Raw genomic sequence first — 19,536 nt, forward strand, 5'->3', positions numbered from 1 at the left:
TCCTGAGTAGGCCCCTGTCTTCTAAACTCTGACCCGACTCTCCTGCTGGCAGGCCCCTGGTACTGAGTGGTGAGGCCTGCCCAGGTCCTGTGTGGGGGCCGCACCCTCACCTTCCGGAACTTGGGGCTGTGGTCTCAGGCAGTGCGGTGCACACCCACTCCCATTCTCACCCCCGTGCTGGGCCTCCACGACCAGCGCGGTCAACGTGGCGGGAAGAATGGCCAGAGGCCAGGAGAGCTGGGCAGGCAGGAAGGGCCCTTGAGGACCATGGCACAGGCCCTGGGAGGTGAAAGGCAACTTCAGGCAGAGTCCGAAAATGGAAGGAGTGATGCAGTGAAGGGGCAGGTATGGGCAGAAGAGCCACGCAGAGGAGGCCCTGCCCTCCAGGGTCACTGCCCTTGTAGGGGTGGGGCACACTGAGCAGCGCCCACATGTGGAACAGTTCTGAGCAAGGGGTGCGTGCTCCTCCTGCAGTAAGATGGACCCTGCCCTTTGCTGTGCTGACCACCTCCCTTAGCCTGACCGCCCGGCGGACAGTGTGCTGCTGGTCGCACGGGGAGCAGAGAGCAGCAAGAGCCTAACAGGGCCCCTGGCCTGGTGCCAGAGGGATAAGGGTCAGGGGTCCCGCTGGAAGAAATGGCCCCCGCCTGCCCCTGCACGGGGACCAGCGGACATTGCAGGCTGAGGAAAGGGTGCTGGGCTCCCTGTGGCCCTCGGGAATGGAGGCCGCATTCCCCAGGTGGGGCATGGCCCCCAAGGCCAAGTGGTTTGGGAAAGTGGTCTGCACCCAGAGCCTCAAGGGCCCAGAGCCAGGGACAGGCTGCAGCCCCCTGGGCCAGTCCCCAGGCAGCACCTGCAGCTCAGGTCCACAATCAGTTCGCAAACACCACGTTCGGAACGCCCAGCATCTTGGTGGCGTGACCCTCCAGTTCACCTGGAGCCTGCCTGCAAGACTGGACCCGAGGGACCACACCCAAGGCAGCCACGACTTTCCAGGCCAGCTCCCGAGGGTTCCCGGGCCACGCCCAGATCAGCGCCAGAGCAGGCCACGCTCGGCCGGCCGGGGTGAAGGCGCCATGCCCGGGCTGAGGGCGAGACCTACCGTCGCCTCGCGACTCTGGGCCAGGTGGAGCTGCGAAGCAGGGCTTGGGACGGACAAACCCTCTGAACACGTTGGGCTTGGCCCAGTGGGAGGGGATTGCGTTGAGCGGTGTCTGGTGGGCGCGGCTTATGGCGGGCGTGGAGCCAGTGGGTGGGGTTTGCATTGAGCGGAGGTCCAGCGAGTGGGGGCGTCTCGTGGGCGAGGCCTCCTCTGGGCGGGGCCTGCGGCGAAAGAGGCCTGCTCTGGGCGGGGACCTGCGGGTGGGGTTTACGCTGCGTGGGGCGTCCTGTGGGCGTGTGCCCCTGTGGGCGGGGCCTGCGAGGAACGGGGCTTGCACTGGGCGGTGCCCGGCGGGCGGGGTTTACCCTGCGTGGGGCGTCCAGTAGGCGTGTGCGCTGGTGGGAGGGGCCTGCGGCGAGCGAGGGCTGGTGGGCGGGGTTTACGCTGAGCGGGCGTTCTGTGGGCGTGTCATGTGGTGGGTGTGTCATGTGGTGGGCGGGGCTCCATAAAGCCGCGCCGCCAGGCTCTGCTCCAACCTCCGCAGAGCATGGGCCGGGGGTCGCTGGCCGCCCGCGGGCTCCGGCTGCTGCTGCCGGTCTTGCCGCTGCCGCAGGTGGGTCGGGCCGCGTTCTCGGTTCGGCCACCGCGGGGCGGGTCCGTGCTCGGACCACGCCCCTCCCGGGCTCACCCCTGTCCCCACAGGTGGCGCTGGGCTTCGCGGACGGCAGCTGCGACCCCTCGGACCAGTAAGTCGGGGGGGAGGGACCCGGGGCCTGGCCCCGCCCTGTGGGGAGGTGCGGGCGGTGAGGTTGGCCGGCCCATGCCCCGCCTGCTCCAGGTGCCGCCGTCCCCGCAGGTGCCTGCCCCAGGCCCGCTGGAGCAGCCTGTGGCACGTGGGGTAAGTGGAGCCCGCGGCGGAGCCGTGCGTCCGACGGTTCTGGGGCGGGGGTCACCGGGGCCAGACCCGCCCGGCCCTAACCTCGCCAGGCCGCCTCTGCTGTCGCCCAGCCCCGGTCGCTGGCGGGAAGTGACCTCGAGTAAGCAGGACCTTCCCTCCCACCCCTCCCACCTGGCCTCCACGGGAAGCCCCTACGATCCCGCTCAGCAGTGGGGCAGTCGCTGAGGACAGCGAGTCCTGGGAGTGAGCCCAAGGCCACCCCTGGCCAGCCCAGGAGACACAGCCAGGGCAGGCCCAGCAGCCGGAGGCCAGGCTTTGGCCACGGCAGTCTCCAACGTGCAGAGACATTGTCTGCTTTTTATCCTGTTAACCTGTCTTCGGTGGTTGTGCCACGACATTCCCCAGGGTGCAGGTGCCCGGTGGCCGAGGGTCAGTCCAGTGGGAGGGCCTTGCTCTTCTAGGCTCATCCTGCTGGCGGTCCTCCTGTTGCTGCTGTGCGGGGTCACAGCCGGCTGTGTCCGGTTCTGCTGCCTCCGGAAGCAGGCGCAGGCTCAGCCACATCTGCCACCAGCACGGCAGCCCTGCGACCTGGCGGTCATCCCTGTGGACAGCGACAGCCCTGTACACAGCACTGTGACCTGTGAGTGCCTAGGGGCCCTCGAGTTGGGGGTGGAGATGGCGGGGGTAAATGCCAAGCCCGCCTCCACAAACCCACTCTGGTTTCCTGCAGCCTACAGCTCCGTGCAGTACCCACTGGGCATGCAGTTACCCGTACCCTTTGGGGAGCTGGACCCGGACTCCATGACTCCTCCTGCCTACAGTCTGTACGCCCCGGAGCCTCCACCCTCCTACGATGAAGCTGTCAAGATGGCCAAGCCCAGAGAGGAAGGGCCAGCACTCTCCCAGAAACCCAGTCCTCTCCTTGGGGCCTCAGGCCTAGAGACCACTCCAATGCCCCAGGAGTCGGGCCCCAATACCCAACTACCACCTTGTAGCCCTGGTGCCCCTTGAAGGAGGTAGGACAATGGACCAGAGATTCGAGAACTAGCGCTTGGAGCCAAGGGCCCCCAGCCCACCCCACCATCCCACACATTGCTGTGGCCCCAGCCTTGGTGTCATTTTACACCAGCCCCATGGCGTCACCCCCTAGGCAGGCTGCTGCTTTCAGCCTCAGCCCCTGGCCCAGTCCCAGCAGGCCCTCAGCCTGGAAGAGGCCCCTTGGGCCTGAGCCTCAGGTGGGAGCTCAGGGCCAGCTGTGACGTCTGCATCTTATTGGAGAGAGAATAAAGTTTGTATTTAAGTGATCTCTGCCTATGTGGGAAGGACTCTGGGACTCCAGGGCTATGGGAGGAACCCTCGGGCAGCCAACCCCCAGTGCAAGCAGGCAGGGTGAGCGCGTGGTCCCTGGCCTGTACCCCGTCCAGGCTTCAGGCTGGCATTCCTAGCCCTGAGCTGGGCAATGGGTGGTGTCAGGTGTCCTGGCAGAAATGACTGGGGTTGTGTTTCTGTGGCTGGGCCAGGAAAACTCTTTTCCTTCTCCAGCCCCATGCCTTTGCCCGTTGCCCCCCAACCCTGGCTGGGATAGTGAGGCACACACAAGTCAGGCTAGAACATTTATTTTGCACAGAGCTGGGGGAGTGGGTGGCAGGGGGCAGGGGCAGGGGCAGTGGCCTTCCCGGGCAGGCCTCCCATGACTGTAGCAGCTGCGCCCTACTGGATCAGCTTGAAGGACTCCCCGGTCATCATGGCCACAAACTCTGGGGACAGAGGGGCAGGTCAGCAACTTGCCCTGGCCCAGCCACTGGCTCCCAGGGCTCCAGCCCACTCACCCTCATAGTCAATGGTCCCGTCCCCGTCCTTGTCAGCCTCCTTCATCATCTGCTCCGCCTCCACCTCATTGAGGGGCTCCCCTGCATTCATGAGCACGTACCTGCGGGGCCTGGCACTGAGCCACTCCATCGGCCCTGCCCGTGCCCACCCACCGCCTGCCCCCCGCCCGGGCCCTACTTGAGCGTGTTCCAATCAATGTAGCCCTTGCCCTCTTTGTCGAAGACGCGGAATGCCGCCCTCAGCTCGCTCTCCTGGTTCTGGGCCTTCTCATGGTAAACCCCCATTAGTGCCAGGAAACCGTCGCAGTTGAAGAACCCTTTGTCTGCAAGGAGCACAGCCGGGGCGCAAGGGACAGGGGGCACAGCACTCCCCATGGGCTCTGCCTCTTCCCCCATAGACACCAAGACCTGACCCAGGGCCGCTCCCCGAGGCTACCCACCCCACTCCCGCCAGAAGCTCACTGTCTCTGTCCACGTCCTTGGCCATCGAGGCCAGCTCACTCTTGGTGGGGTTGATACCCAGCAGGCTCATGAGCCGCTCCAGCTCCCCCGTCTTCACCTCCCCGTTGCCCTCTTCATCAAACATCTCAAAGACTCCCTTGTACTCCTTGATCTGCTCAGCTGATAGGCGCTCTGTCTGCAGGGGACACCCACACCGGCCTGACCAGGAGTCCCTTCTGCACCTGTGTCCAGGGAAGGGTCGGAGATACCCCTGCACCCATCCCTCCGTTGGCAGCCTTTCAAGGTGAGTGGTAAGAGAGGAGGCCCCCAGCGCAGAGCAGTCTTCCCGGACAAGGGGTCACACGCCAGGGGTTTGCAGGGCCAGCAGGGCTCTGCCAGGCAGCTCACAGGGACAAAGGCCAGACAGGCAGGGGCCAGCATTCGAGGGAACAGTGGGAGCTGCAGGGCCAGGCGGGCCAGGCTGCAGTCCTGGAGTCTGGCAATGGACACTAGGTGAGACAGGTAAAGGAAGCTGAGAGCAGGGTGGGGAGGTGCCCAGCCCTGGCCTGGGCTTCCAGCCCAGGATTGGGATACAGCCCAGGAAGCAGAGTCCTAGGCTCCAGCCTGTGTGGCATTCTGGAGGGAGAGTCCAGCACCGGGCCACACCTGCCTGCCACCACTGCTGCTGCCCATCTGGGAGCCAGCTTCCAGAAAGGGCTGCTCCACCCTGGCCCCAGAACAAGGGCTGTGTTGGTGGCAGCAGGGCTTGGCCACTTCTTCCACCTCAGCCTCTTCCTGCCCAGGCTCCCTGGTAGGTCCTCGCACCTCCAGATTCCAGCTCAACCTACCCAACCAGCCTGCTAGAGACTCCATCGGGCACAGGGAGCAGCCTTACCATGTCAGTGGTTGTCTGACAGGATTCTGCAGGGTGGTGGCACCAGGGCTGCTGTGGGCAGAACGCTAGGGCAGTGGTGGCAGCTGAGTTTTAGCTGGGCCTGGCTGCCTGGGGTCCCCAGGGTCCAGATTCCAAGAGCCTTTTATGGGTGGGAAATCCTGCTGGCCCTATTTTGGGACAGGCTCTCAGCCTTATCCACAGGGACCCTTCCCAGCCCGCTTTGGCCTGGGCTTCCCCCGACCCTGAAGATGGGCACCGAAGGCCGAGTGCAGGGGCCAGGAAAGGGCTGAGATGTGGCGGGGCCCTCAGGAAAGGGCTGAGATGTGGTGGGACCCTCACACACACTGTTCCCCTTGCTGTTCCCTCTTCACCGGACCAAGCTCTGAGTCTACCTTTCCAGAGGTGCGGCCCTCCAGCAGGTCTTCACGGGACCCTGGTCCCATGCTGTCATCACTTACCAGTGAGATTTCTTGTTGAAGGCCCATCCTGGCCAGCTGGTGCCTGGTGGCTCAGAGACTGGCCACCCTCCCATCCTGGTGGACTCAACATTGGCCCCGTGCCAGTATGTCACAAACTCTCCGGACAGGTTGAATGAACAAATGCATTAGGCACCTCTTGACCACCTTGTACAGGAGGGGCTGAGGGTCCACCATTCAGGGAGAAGACAGCAGGACATGGGCTGGGGGTGAAGGGGGAAAGGGGGCAAGACAGACAGGGCCTGGGGGCTGGGCTGCCCGCTGGAAGTCAGGCACAGTTGGGGGCTATTTTGGGGTTTCTCAAGGAAACCTGACCTCCCTTCCACTCAGAACAGCAAAGCTGGCTCCCGAGGGGGCCTGGTGCCCAGGCTGGTCAGTATCAACACGCCACAGTGGAGCACATGCCTGCACACGTGTGTTCCCTCCTCAGACCCGCACTGACCCCTCCCTGTCTGGGTCTAATTACCCACCAGACTCCCAAAGCCAGGGTCCAGCTCCTCCCTGCCCCACCCAGGCAGGGGTGTGAGGTTTGCAGTGGCAGGGCAGGGTCCTCAGGGTCACACTCACACCTGCCCCCCAATTGGTCCCTTGGCGGCATGAAGACTCTGAGCAGGTGGGGCACTCAGTGTCCCCCGCCAGCCCAGCCCTCTGCCTGCCAAAAAGCCTGAAGCTACAGGATGCCTCCCGCTGAGACCCAGGCCAGCTGCTGAGACTGCAAGATTGATGCTGAGGAGGGCAGGCCGACGGCCTGGGACACCTCCAGCCAAACAGGGCCGGGGCTGGAGGGAAGCAGCCCTGGGTCTGGTGGGGCCAAGGGAGGCCCTAACCTTCATCCTGGCTGCTCCCTGGCCTCAGCTTTCCCCTGGGCTGGGGAGGGGACAGTTCATGCACTGAGCACCTTCCCCCAGGGGCACAGAAGGCAGGAGCCGCAGCACCCAGGCCAGGACCCATCCTGGGTTCTGGCCCGGGGTCCCGAGGTGCTGGCCAGCTGGGTACAGAGACACAGAGAACTGCACTGGCCTCGTGGCCCTGGACAAGCCCCCTCCCCGACAACTCTCACAGCCAGTGGACAGCAGGCTCTGCCTCCTCCATGCCCAGGCCTCTAGCGTCTGACATTCCTGGGCCACAGTCCTGAAGGTTCCAGACATCCTGGTGGGCTTACGAGTGAAACTCAAAGCTGTTGGAGCCCGACTTAAAGCAGAGGGCACGCCCACCCCCGGCCCCGCCCTGGCCCTGACAAAGGTCGGGAGGAGCAACATGGTCACAACCACCGTCAACCCCTCTCCTCTCCATATAGGCTTCTACCCATACCCAGGCCCAGTACAAGCAGCAGTCCAGGTCCTTGCCCTCTGTCCCGCTCTCCTGGTGCTGACCGGCCTCTGTGTGGCCTTTGGACATGCCCTGTACCCCTAGGACCTGAGAGTCATCCAATCTTTATTTTCCATCTTGTGTCTCTTCTGATCACCGAAGGGGTATTCCCTATAACAAAAATAAAAATAATACAAAAAAATAAAAAAACAGAAAAAGAGGCTGGGCTTGGTGGCTCACGCCTGTAATCCCAGCACTTTGGGAGGCTGAGGCAGGCAGATCACCGAGGTCAGGAGATCGAGACCATCCCAGCTAACACGGTGAAACTCCAACTGTACTAAAAAAAAAATACAAAAAAATTAGCCAGGCATGGTGGCGGACGCCTGTAGTCCCAGCTTCTCAGGAGGCTGAGGCAGGAGAATGGCGAGAACCCGGGAGGCAGAGCTTGCAGTGAGCTGAGATCATGCCACTGCACTCCAGCCTGGGCGACAGAGTGAGACTCCATCTCAAAAAGAAAAAAAAAAAAAAAAAAAAGAAAACAGAAAAAGAGAAAAACCCTGTAACAACTAGAAAACTGCCTCAGCCACGTTCAGGTACAAGTGCAGTTGTGTTAATGGCTATACCCGGTTATGTAGCAGATCTCTAGAATCTTTCATCTTGCAAAACGGACCCTCTGCACCCATTAAACAGCAGCTCCCCTCTTCCACCTCCCCCAGCCTATGGCAATCACTACTCTACTTTGGGTTTTTTTTTTTTTTTTTTTGAGATGGAGTCTCGCTTTGTCGCCCAGGCTGGAGTGCAGTAGCTGGATCTCAGCTCACTGCAAGCTCCGCCTCCCGGGTTTACGCCATTCTCCTGCCTCAGCCTCCCGAGTACCTGGGACTACAGGCGCCTGCCACCACGCCCGGCTAGTTCTTTCTGTATTTTTTTAGTAGAGACGGGGTTTCACCAGGTTAGCCAGGATGGTCTCGATCTCCTGACCTCATGATCCACCCATCTCGACCTCCCAAAGTGCTGGGATTACAGGCTTGAGCCACTGCGCCCCGCCTTCTACTTTCTGTTTTTAAGAATTAAACTCCAGGGGCCAGGCATGGTGGCTCACCCCTGTAATCTCAGCACTTTGGGAGACCAAGGCAGGTGGATCATGAGGTCAGGAGTTCAAGACCAGCCTGGCCAAGATGGTGAAACCCTGTCTCTACTAAAAAAAAAAATACAAAAATTAGCCGGGCGTGGTGGCAGGTGCCTGTAATCTCAGCTACTCGGGAGGCTGAGGCAGAGAATTGTTTGAACCCAGGAGGTGCAGGATGCAGTGAGCCGAGATTGCACCACTGCACTCCAGCCTGGGCGACAGAGTGAGACTCCATACACACACACACAAAAAAGATTTTGACTCTGTACACCTCCTAGGAGTGGAATCATCCAGTGTTTGTGTTTCTGTGGCCAAATTAATGTCCTCGAGCTTCATTTGTGGTGTAGCATATGACAGAATAGGCTGCTGCTTCTACTTTTTTTTTTTTTTTTTTTGAGGTGGAATCTCGCTTTGTCTCCAGGCTGGAGTGCAATGGCATGATCTCAGCTTACTGCAACCTCCGCCTCCCAGGTTCACGCAATTCTCCTGCCTCAGCCTCCCGAGTAGCTGGGACTACAGGTGGGTGCCACCACACCTGGCTAATTTTTTATACTTTTAGTAGAGACAGCGTTTCACTGTGTTAGCCAGGATGGTCTCTATCTCCTGACCTCATGATCCTCCCACCTGGGCCTCCCAAAATGCTGGGATTACAGGTGTGAGCCACCGTGCTCAGGCATCTTTTTTAAGGCTGAGTGAAATGTTTTTCTCGGGATGGACCACACTTGGTTTCATCTGCTGATGAACACTTAGGTGCTCCTACCTCTTGGCTGTTGGAACTGCTACTGCAATGAACACGGGTGGGCATGAAGGTGTTTCATAGATGTGATTAGTATTTAAATCAGTAGGCCGGGCATGGTTGCTCACGCCTGTAATCTCTGCACTATGGGAGGCCGAGGTGGGCAGATCACGAGGTCAGGAGATCGAGACGATCCTGGCTAACACAGTGAAACCCTGTCTCTACTAAAAATACCAAAAAAACTTAGCCAGGCATGGTGGTGGGCGCCTGTAGTCCCAGCTACTCAGGAGGCTGAGGCAGGAGAATGGCGTAAACCCAGGAGGCGGAGCTTGCAGTGAGCCGAGATTGTGCCACTGCCCTCCAGCCTGGGCGACAGAGCGAGACTCCCATCTCAAAAAATAAAAAAAAGTATTTAAATCAGTAGACTTTGGGTAAAGCACATGACCCTCCATAATGTAGGGGGGCCTCATCCAGTTCGTTGAGGGCCTTAAGAGAAAAGATTGAGGTCCTCCAAGGAAGAAGGAATTCTGTCTCCAGACGGCTGCAACGTCAGCTCTTCCCTGGAGGCTGCCCACAGTGCAATCACACGGGCCAATTCCTCAACATCTCTCTTGTGTGTGTATATGAGAGATGTGTACATACAGACACACACACATATACACATCCCCCTGCTTCTGCCACAGAGGGCCACCGCAGACATCACCACTGCCACTGGGGGTCCCCAGTGGGAAGACACTGAGAGACCCCGCCCCACTCTGGGGTAGCAGCCTCGGCTGCAAACCCACCTCACCTGAGCCACACAGACACAAGGTGGTCATTGTGTCCACAGGCAGGACTCTGATGGTCCCTGCAGGTGGTCTGGGGCCCCTTCTATCTGGTTCTGCTTCCCCCTTCCTGTCGCAGGGGCTGACCCCTAAGAGGGAGCTCCTAGCCCAAACTCCATCTCAGGGTCAGCTTCTGGGGAACCCAAGCTGTGACATGATGGGATGTTGGCGGTGGACACCCTGCCACCAAGCTGCAACCAGGCACCAGTGTGGGACGAAGACACACGCCCCCACATAGTCACCTGTTACACTCACTGGTGGTGAGTTGGAAGGGCAGGGGGTGGACCAGGTAACTGCCGCCAATCGAGGCTACAAATGGCCGAAGGAGAGAAAGGAGCACTTGAAAGCCAGGGGTGAGCCCAAGTGTGAGTGTCGGGGGCCCTCTGTGGTTCAGGCAGCGTCTCTGCTCTCCACTCTGCAGTAGGAAGGCACCGAATTGGAGGCCCAAGCCCAGGACTTAAGTCAGAGCGGGCAGGGCCCTGGTGGGGACATCCAGGCGGGTGTCCCCTGAAGTTTGATCCCGAGGTTGCTCTGAAGCTTCTGCATTTGCAGGTTTGCTCACCGCTCCATAGGAAGAGCTGACACTCCCATCCCCAATGCTGGAAGGACCCAAACCAGAGGCAACACTAGTTTCCCCGAGCCCCACCTGCCCTGGTAGCATGAGGTTGGCACTGAGGGCAGAGCTGCAGCAGAACCAAGCTGCAGTCGAGTGGGCCTGGTGCTGCCACAGCACCTGGGGGGTGCGGACCCACAGGGCTCCCTTGGGCCTGGAGCGCGGGATCCGTAGGAAGAAGACTCCACGGCTCCTGGCTTCTCCTGCTGTTCCCTTCCCTCTGCAGCTTCTGCCTGAGGCCTCCTCGGCAGAGCACTGGGCTGGCCACAGCATTGGCCGAAGCATTGGACCGAACACTTGAGACGTGTCCCCCTGCACGGTGTCACCTGCTTAGCCCTGGGCTGGCCCCTTCCCACCCTCATCACCTCCAGCTCCCCCACGGTGGCTTCCTGGAATTCCCCCAAAAATCTGTCCCTTTGAGTCCCTGTCTCAGGATCTGCTTATGGGAGCCTGGCCTGGGCAAGGGTGAAAAAACAAAGTGAAGCCCAAACTCTGGACCCCCAGACCACACAAGGAGGAGGGGATGTGAACAGCAGGGCCCTGCACTCCCAGCATTGCACAGGAGATGGCTAGAGACAATGCCCTGGGTTTAAAATGCAACGTGAAACCTCTAGGGTAGCCATTAAAACGACTGAAACTGTATAACCTCCACACCTGCAGAGGAAAAATAATGATGAAAATGTAACAAATCTAACAGAACACAGGAGGGGAGAAAGAAGCATAAATAGAAAGTAGAAAGTCACATTATAAAAGTACATTCAGGGCCAGGCGTGGTGGCTTACACCTACAATCCTGGCACTGCGAGAGGCTGATGTGGGAAGATGGCTTGAGCCCAGGAGACCAGCCTGGGCAACAGAGCGAAACCCTGTCTCTACAAAAATATAGCCGGGCGCGGTGGCTCACGCCTGTAATCCCAGCACTTTGGGAGGCTAAGGCGGCAGATCACAAGGTCAGGAGATCGAGACCATCCTGGCTAACACGGTGAAACCCCGTCTCTACTAAAAATACAAAAAAAAAAAAAAAATAGCTGGGCGTGGTGGCATGCGTCTGTAGTTCCAGCTACCTGGGAGGCTGAGGCAGAATTGCTTGAACCCGCAAGGCGGAGCTTGCAGTGAGCTCAGATCATGCCACTGCACTCCAGCCTGGGTGACACAGAGACACTACGTCTCAAAAGAAAAAAAAAAAAAATCAGCCGGGCGTGGTCAGTGGTCCCAGCTACTCAAGAGGCTGAGGTGAGAGGGTCGCTTGAGCCAGGGAGGTGGAGGCTGCAGTGAACTATGACTGTGCCACTGGACTCCGACCTGGGTGACAAAGCCAGACCCTGTCTCAAAAACAACAACAAAACAAACAAACAGAGGAAAGAGCTCACAGAGTTGAAAGTGGTTGTTTATGGGAGAGGGCAGGCCGGCGGACGGGCTGCGGGTTAGCAGCCCTGAAAACCATGGATTATTTTGGAAAATGAACGCTTGTCTTGAAACAAAGGAGCGCCCAGCGCGCAGAGCTACCAGCTGCCCTGGACCGGCAGCGAGGGCGGCGGCGCCAGGGCTTCTCCCTCCATCCGCGGTACTCAGCCGGGTTCCGTAAAGCCGGGCTGTGCCTCAACTTCCCTATGCGAAGTGGGGGAGGAGGAGCGAAGCCCAGCGCGCCCTGAGGTGGGGCCTAGGGCTGCACTAGAGGCTTCTAGCTGGGTTTTTTTTTTTTTTTTTTTTTTGAGACAGAGTCTTGCCCTGTCGCCCAGGCTGGAGTGCAGTGGCGTGATCTCAGCTCACGGCAAGCTCTGCCTCTCGGGTTCAAGCGATTCTCCTGTCTCAGCCTCCCAAGTAGCTGGGATTACAGGCGCCCACCACCACGCCTGGCTAATTTTTGTATTTTCGGTAGAGACGGGGTTTCACCATGTTGGCCAGGCTGGTCTCGAACTCCTGACCTCTGGTGATCCGCCCGCCTCGGCCTCCCAAAGTGCTGGGATTGCAGGCGTGAGCCACCGCGCGCAGTCGTTTCTTGCTTATTGCTTGACGTTTACGTGGCACAGCCTGTGGGAGCCTGTGCTCGCCAGCGCCTTGCGTCCTGACGGCTGCGGGGAAAAGTGGGCGGTGCCCCGGTCACCCGGTCCCGCCCCGTCATCCGGCCCCGCCCCGTCAGTTCCTCCCCCCTACGGCCCGCCTTGTCGCCCGTCCCGCCCTGTCTCCGCCCCGCCCCACCTGGAAGCTCCGCCCCCGGTCGTTAGCTCCGCGCTCTCCCACCAGACGGCGCTCGGAGGCCGCGCGGAGTCGGGGCGGTCCCGGGGCCTGGGCGTCTCGGGTCACCCGGCTTGGAGTGGGAGCTGGGCCGGCCGGGGTCGCCGTCCGAGGCCGGTCGTGGGGATTTCGAGTGCTGCGAACCCGGCGCCGCCATCCGTCCTGGTTCACACCCGGCCCTGTGCGTTTCCCTTCCGGGCTCCCACAGTCGCCGGAGACGAACGGAGGCGCCGGCTGCGGCCCCGCGGGGCGTCCCGACCGCGGCTCCCGCGAGGCCCCTCGCCAGCAGCCGCCCTCGCCGCGGAGGGCCCGGCCCGGCTCCCTGCTCCACCTCGGGGCGCAGTGGCAGCCAGGTTCCGGGGCTCCTCCGTCCGCGTCCTCTTTAGCCTCGTTCGAATGTGACTGCAGCTGGGTCATGTTGTCCAAACGTACCAGGAGCCCCAGATCCTCCAGGCAGCCCGGGCCCCAGCGCACCCGGTGGCCCAGGAGCCCCTGCACCCCCGCAGCGGCGCTGTCCCGCCTCCTTCCAGCTTCCAGAGGGAACCGCAAATGGGGACGTGCGGGCCTGGGGGCAACACCCAGGCTGAGGCGGGCAGGCCCTGGGCGCGGGTGGGCATGGATCTGGCCTTAGCAGGGCCCCAGGAGTCAGGTTGACTCAGCCGCTCCACCCTCCTCCACCCTCTGCAGGGATGGGCGCTTCCTCCCCATGGTCACTCCCAGAGGTCCCAGCTCAGTGCTGGACCAAGGCCTGACACCTGGTCCCCAGGGGCTGCTGGAGAGGCCGCAGGGCAGGACAGACAGACCCTTCGAAGTCTGACGGGGGCGGGCCCGGTAGCTCACTCCTGTAATCCCAATACTTTGGGAGGCGGAGGCAGGCGGATCACTTGAGGTCAGGAGTTTAAGACCAGCCTGGCCAACATGGCGAACCCCCCACCCCCAACTCTACAAAAAAATACAAAAATTAGCCGGGCGTGGTGGCACGTGCCTGTAATCCCAGTAACTTGGGAGGCTGAGGAAGGAGAATTGCTTGGGGTGATTGAGAGGCGAGGTTGCAGTGAGCCCATGTGGCACTGGCCACTGCACTCTAGCCCGAGCCACACAGGGAGACTCCATCAAAAAAAAAAAAAGAAAGAAAGAAAGAAAGAAAGAAAGTCTGATGGGCAGGCTGGGCCCACCCCCAGGGGACTGCAGGGCAGGCCTACAGGCCTGGGCAGAGCTCCAGGAGGCGTGCAGCAGCACCCAGCCTGTCTCAGACATGCGTCAGCCACAGGCTCCAGGGGCCACGTGCCTGGCCACACCTGCTGATTTCCAAAACACCCAGCACCTGCAGGCCCAGCCACCCCAGGAGGGGCAGCACCCCTGCTGGAGGACTCCTGGTTCCACCCAAATCCCTGCTGCTTGGGGTCCTCTTCCACCCGTGGGCAGCGCCCATGCCCTCAGACCTCCCAGACCACCGCCTTGGTCTGTGCCCCCTCCAGGACCTCACTGGTCCCCACACCACACCCCACCCCTTATTGCCTCCTTCAAGCAAACCTTGCATCAGCTCCCAGGGGACACACGCTGGAGCCTCAGCACAACATTCTAGACAAACAGCCTCAGGCCCCAGGGGCGGTCCCAGGAGAAGGCCGTGCCTTTGGGGTGAGTCCTGCCTAGGAGTCAAGGGGCTGAGACCCTGGGGGTTCTGCATGGAGCCCTGGGCCTGAGATGCTTCTAAATGTTTGGGTGGATGGCCCTGCCCAAGGGCCACAGCTGCCCCCTCCTGCCCCAGGGCACATGCTGTGGTGCCGGCCTCCACTTCAGAAGGTGTCAAGGCTGCACTTGAGTCCCAGGCATGAGTCCCAGGGAGACTCCACTACCCTGATGGGCTGGGCTGACATTGTACATTGTGGATTCCCCGAGGCCAAGGCCTGTTATCTCTGGGCCTTGGAGATGGGGACTAGTGGAGCCCAGGCCTGGGGGCAACACCCAGTCTGAGACCAGCAGCCCTGCCTCTCATGCCCACCCCCAGAGAGCTTTAGCCACTCCCAAGGGCTGGCCAAGCCGGCCTGGGTGGATATTGCCCATCTTCCCTACACCCAGGACAGCACTCCCAGGAGCCCCTCCTGCGGGGATATTGGCAGCCCCAGGACGGTCCTCAGCTACACCTGTCCCCACTGTGTGCCCTGCTGGCCTGTGGCTCTGCAGGCCCCTGAGACACCCCCTCCATGCCTGCCTCTCTACCCAAACATTTAGAAGCATCTCAGGCTAAAAAGGTCCAAACACCAGCACATTCTCTCCCTCCTCTGACCATAACAGCCAACCCCAGCTCTGATGCCCAGTTGCTTAGATAAACACCCAGGTGTCAGCCTCGACTCCCCCACTGTCCTCGTCCCTGTACCACCAGCAAATCTGTTACTCAGGAATACCTGGCCTTGTGGGATGGTCTCCTCTCAGCCACCAGAGGGGGTCATGTCCCTGCTCAGAGCCCTGCTGCTGCCCATCACGCTGTTGCCTGCCCTCGGTGAGCTGACCCCACTGGTCAGCATGTTAGGCCGGGAGGACTAAGACACCACCCTGGCATCCAAGCACCACAGTGTGGCCTCCCCTAGGAATTTATCTTTTTTCAAAAAGCAGGTGATGAATGCTAATGGCCTTTTTGGCAGGAATGGAAAAGCTGATCCTCAAATTCATGTCGAATTGCAAGGGTACTGAATAATCAGAACAATCTTGAAAACAAAGAACAAGGCCAGGCACAGTGGCTCACTCTTGTCATCCTGTCATGGTGAGAGGTCGAAGTGGGAGGATCTCTTGAGCCCAGGAGTTCGAGACCAGCCTGGGCACCATAGGGATACGCTGTGTCTACAAACAAAACGTTAAAAAAAAATTAGCCGGGTATGGCAGGGCACAGTGGCTCATGCCTGTAATCCCAGCACTTTGGGAGGCTGAGGCGAGTGGATCACAAGGTCAGGAGATTGAGACCATCCTGGCTAACATGGTGAAACCCTGTCTCTACTAAAAATACAAAACATTAGCCGGACGTCGTGGCGGGCGCCTGTAGTCGCAGCTACTCGGGAGGCTGAGGCAGGAGAATGGCATGAACCCAGGAGGCAGAGCTTGCAGTGAGCGGAGATCACGCCACTGCACTCCAGCCTGGGCGACAGAGTGAGACTCCGTCATATTAAAAAAAAAAAAAAAAAAGCTGTTTGTGTCACGAAGCGGGTGGATCACCTGAGGTCAGCAATCTGAGACCAGTCTGGCCAACACAGTGAAAACCTGTCTCTAGGCCGGGCGCGGTGGCTCAAGCCTGTAATCCCAGCACTTTGGGAGGCCGAGACGGGCGGATCACGAGGTCAGGAGATCAAGACCATCCTGGCTAACCCGGTGAAACCCCGTCTCTACTAAAAAATACAAAAATCTAGCCGGGCGAGGTGGCGGGCGCCTGTAGTCCCAGCTACTCGGGAGGCTGAGGCAGGAGAATGGCGTGAACCCGGGAGGCGGAGCTTGCAGTGAGCTGAGATCCCCACTGCACTCCAGCCTGGGCGACAGAGCGAAACTCCGCCTCAAAAAAAAAAAAAAAAAAAAAAAAAACCTGTCTCTACTAAAAAAAAAAAAAAATTAGCCAGGCGTGGTGGCAAGCACCTGTAATCCCAGCTACTTGGGAGGCTGAGGCAGGAGAATCGCTTGCACCCAGGACGTGGAGGTTGCAGTGAGCTGAGATCACGCCATTGCACTCCAGCCTGGGCAACAGAGCAAGACTCTGTCTCAAAAAAAAAAAAAAAAAAGAAGAAGCTGTTTGTATATTCAGGATATTAGGCTCTTACCAGATACATGATTTGCAAAGATTCCCATAAGCTGTCTTTTCACTCTCTTGATAATGTCCTTTTTTTTTTTTTTTTTTTTTTTTTTTTTTTTTTTGAGACGGAGTCTCGCTCTGTGGCCCAGGCTGGAGTGCAGTGGCGCAATCTCGGCTCACTGCAAGCTCCGCCTCCCGGGTTCACGCCATTCTCCTGCCTCAGCCTCCCGAGTAGCTGGGACTACAGGCGCCCGCCACTGCGCCCGGTTAATTTTTTTCTATTTTTTAGTAGAGACGGGGTTTCACCATGGTCTCGATCTCCTGACCTTGTGATCCGCCCGCCTCGGCCTCCCAAAGTGCTGGGATTACAGGCGTGAGCCACCGCGCCCGGCCCTTTTTTTTTTTTTTTTTTTTGAGACGGAGTCTTGCTCTGTCCCCCTGGCTGGAGTGCAGTGGCGCTATCTCGGCTCACTGCAAGTTCCGCCTCCCGGGATCATGCCAGTCTCCTGCCTCAGCCTCCTGAGTAGCTGGGACTACAGGCACCGCCACCCTGCCCGGCTAATTTTTTTTTTTTTTTTTTTTTGTATTTTTAGTAGAGACGGGGTGTCACCGTGTTAGCCAGGATGGTCTCCATCACCTGACCTTGTGATCCGCCCACCTCGGCCTCCCAAAGTGCTGGGATTACAAGCGTGAGCCACCGCGCCTGGCTGATAGTGTCCTTTTAAAATTTTTATTTATTTATTTATTTATTTATTTTTATTTTTATTTATTTATTTTTTTTTTTTGAGACGGAGTCTTGCTCTGTCAGCCAGGCTGGAGTGCAGTGGCCGGATCTCAGCTCACTGCAAGCTCCGCTTCCCGGGTCTACGCCATTCTCCTGCCTCAGCCTCCCGAGTAGCTGGGACTACAGGCGCCCACCACCTCGCCCGGCTAGTTTTTTGTATTTTTTTAGTAGAGATGGGGTTTCACCGTGTTAGTCAGGCTGGTCTCGATCTCCTGACCTTGTGATCCACCCGTCTCGGCCTCCCAAAGTGCTGGGATTACAGGCTTGAGCCACCGCGCCCGGCAAAATTTTTATTTATTTTTTTGAGATGGAGTCTCACTCTGTCGCCCAGGCTGGAGTGCAGTGGCGTGATCTTGGCTCACTGCAAGCTCCACCTCCCGGGTTGACGCCATTCTCCTGCCTCAGCTTCCCAAGTAGCTGGGACTACAGGCACCCGCCACCACGCCAGGCTAGTTTTTTGTATTTTTTAGTAGAGACAGAGTTTCACCATGTTAGCCAGGATGGTCTCAATCTCCTGACCTCGTGATCCTCCCGTCTCAGCCTCCCAAAGTGCTGGGATTATAGGCATGAGCCACCGCGCCCAGTCCAGATAGCTTCTTAAAACAACAACGATCAACCCTATTCAAAAAATGGGCAAATCCTCAAATAGGCATTTCTCTGAAGGTGATGTGCGAATAGCAAATAAGCACATGAAAAGATCCTCAAGGTCGTTAAGCATTAGGGAAGTGTGATGAAAACCACAAGGAGATAGCACTTCACACTCACTTGGAAGAGATTTTATTTATTTATTTTTGGAGACAGAGGCTCACTGTGTCACCCAGGCTGGAGTGCAGTGGCGCGATCTTGGCTCACTGCAACTGCCACCTCCTCCCGGGTTCAAGAAATTCTCCTGCCTCGGCCTCCTGAGTAGCTGGGACTACAGGCACACGCTGCCACGCCCGGCTAATTTTTTATATTTTAGTAGAGTTGGGGTTTTCCCATGTTGCCCAGGCTGGTCTCGAAGTCCTGAGCTCAGGCAATCTGCCTACCTCAGCCTCCCAAAGTACTAGGATTACAGGCATGAGCCACTGTGCCCGGCCAAGAATAGATTTTTTTTTAAAAGGAAAATAAATATTGATCAGCACGTGGGGAAATTGGAAACCTCATGCACTGCAGGGGGGAATGTAAAATGTCAAAGCTGCCGTGGGACACAGTCATCAGTAACTTAACCATAAAACTACAAGGCCAGGCGCAGGGGCTCACGCCTGTAATCTCAGCGCTTTGGGAGGTCGAGGTGCGCAGATCACCTGAGGTCAGGAGTTCAAGTCCAGCCTGGCCAACATGGCGAAACCCCATCTCAATGAAAAATAAAAATTGTCTGCATGTGGTGGTGCACACCTGTAATCCCAACCACTCGGGAGGCTGAGACAGGAGAATCGCTTGAACCCAGGAGGTGGAGGTTGCAGTGAGCCCCTGGGCAAGAGAGCAAGACTCCATCTCAAAAAAATCAAAAAAAGTTACCACGTTACCCATCAACTCTGCTCCTAGGTATATACCCCAAATAATTTAAAACAGATGTTCAAACAAAAGAATGTGTATGGCCAAGTGCGGCGTCTCATGACTGTAATTCTCACACCTGCAATCCCCCTGTAATCCCAACTACTCAGGAGGCTGAGGCTATTCAGGAGGCTGAATAGCTTAAATCCAGAAGGCAGAGGTTGCAGTGAGCCGAGATCACACCACTGCACTCCAGCCTGGGCAATAGAGTGAGACTCTGTCTCGGAAAAAAAAAAGAATATGTATAACAGCATTGTTTATAATAGCTAAAAGACCAGCCTGGGCAATAGGATGGGATCCCATCTCTACAAAAAAAAAAAAAATTTGTTTTAATTAGCCAGGTATGGTGGCAGGCACCTCTATTCCCAGCTACTTGGGAGGCTGAGGCAGGAGGATCACTTGAGCCAAGGAGGTTGAGGCTGCAGCAAGCCATGATTGCATCACTGCACTCCAATCTGACCACAGTGCGAGACCCTGTCTCTGTTTATTTATTTTATATTATTTATTTATTTATTTATTTTTAGACGGAGTTTCGTTCTTGTTGCCCAGGCTGGAGTGCAATGGCGTGGTCTCAGCTCACTGTAACCTCTGTCTCCCACGTTCAAGTGATTCTCCTGCCTCAGCCTCCTGAGTAGCTGGGACTACAGGTGTGTGCCATCATGCCCGGCTAATTTTTATATTTTCAGTAGAGGTGGGGTTTTGCCATGTTGGCCAGGCTGGCCTTGAATTCCTGACCTCAGGTGATCTGAGTTCCCAAAGTTGACTTCCCAAACTTGACTTCCCAAAGTTCTTCCTGCCTTGACTTCCCAAAGTTCTGGATTACAGGCGTGAGTCACTGTGCCTGGCCCCCATTTTTGTATTTTTAGGACACGTGGGGTTTCGCCATGTTGGCCAGGCTGGTCTCAAACTCCTGACCTCAGGTGATCTGCCCACCTCGGCCTCCCAAAGTGCTGGGATTA

At 58.3% G+C, this 19,536-nt stretch overlaps 2 protein-coding genes across 6 annotated transcripts; one reads left to right on the forward strand and one right to left on the reverse strand.

Annotated features, from left to right (window-relative positions):
• Positions 1–1,577: 1,577 nt before the first annotated feature.
• On the forward strand, positions 1,578–3,304 carry TMEM52 (transmembrane protein 52). Of its 5 annotated transcripts, none has more exons than XM_037995923.2 (5): positions 1,589–1,715; positions 1,805–1,848; positions 1,959–2,000; positions 2,462–2,640; positions 2,731–3,304. In XM_037995923.2, the coding sequence occupies exons 1-5, from the start codon at positions 1,650–1,652 to the stop codon at positions 3,009–3,011; spliced, it is 612 nt and encodes a 203-aa protein (XP_037851851.1). In that variant the 5' UTR covers positions 1,589–1,649; the 3' UTR covers positions 3,012–3,304. The 5 variants fall into 5 exon arrangements, with proteins under 5 accessions (XP_037851843.1, XP_072864254.1, XP_037851851.1 ...); XM_037995925.2 differs by having other exon boundaries at positions 1,592–1,708; positions 1,777–1,848; XM_037995915.2 differs by having other exon boundaries at positions 1,578–1,848.
• Positions 3,305–3,603: 299 nt separating this feature from the next.
• On the reverse strand, positions 3,604–4,530 carry CALML6 (calmodulin like 6). Its single transcript, XM_073007934.1, has 4 exons — positions 4,292–4,530; positions 4,008–4,152; positions 3,830–3,930; positions 3,604–3,757 (listed from the first exon to the last, which is right to left on the reverse strand). Exons 1-4 carry the CDS (start codon positions 4,413–4,415, stop codon positions 3,711–3,713), a joined length of 417 nt encoding a protein of 138 aa, XP_072864035.1. The 5' UTR covers positions 4,416–4,530; the 3' UTR covers positions 3,604–3,710.
• Between the last annotated feature and the right edge of the window lie 15,006 nt (positions 4,531–19,536).

The sequence above is a fragment of the Chlorocebus sabaeus genome, chromosome 20, assembly GCF_047675955.1.
Source record: "Chlorocebus sabaeus isolate Y175 chromosome 20, mChlSab1.0.hap1, whole genome shotgun sequence".
NCBI classification, from domain to species: Eukaryota; Metazoa; Chordata; class Mammalia; order Primates; family Cercopithecidae; genus Chlorocebus; species Chlorocebus sabaeus.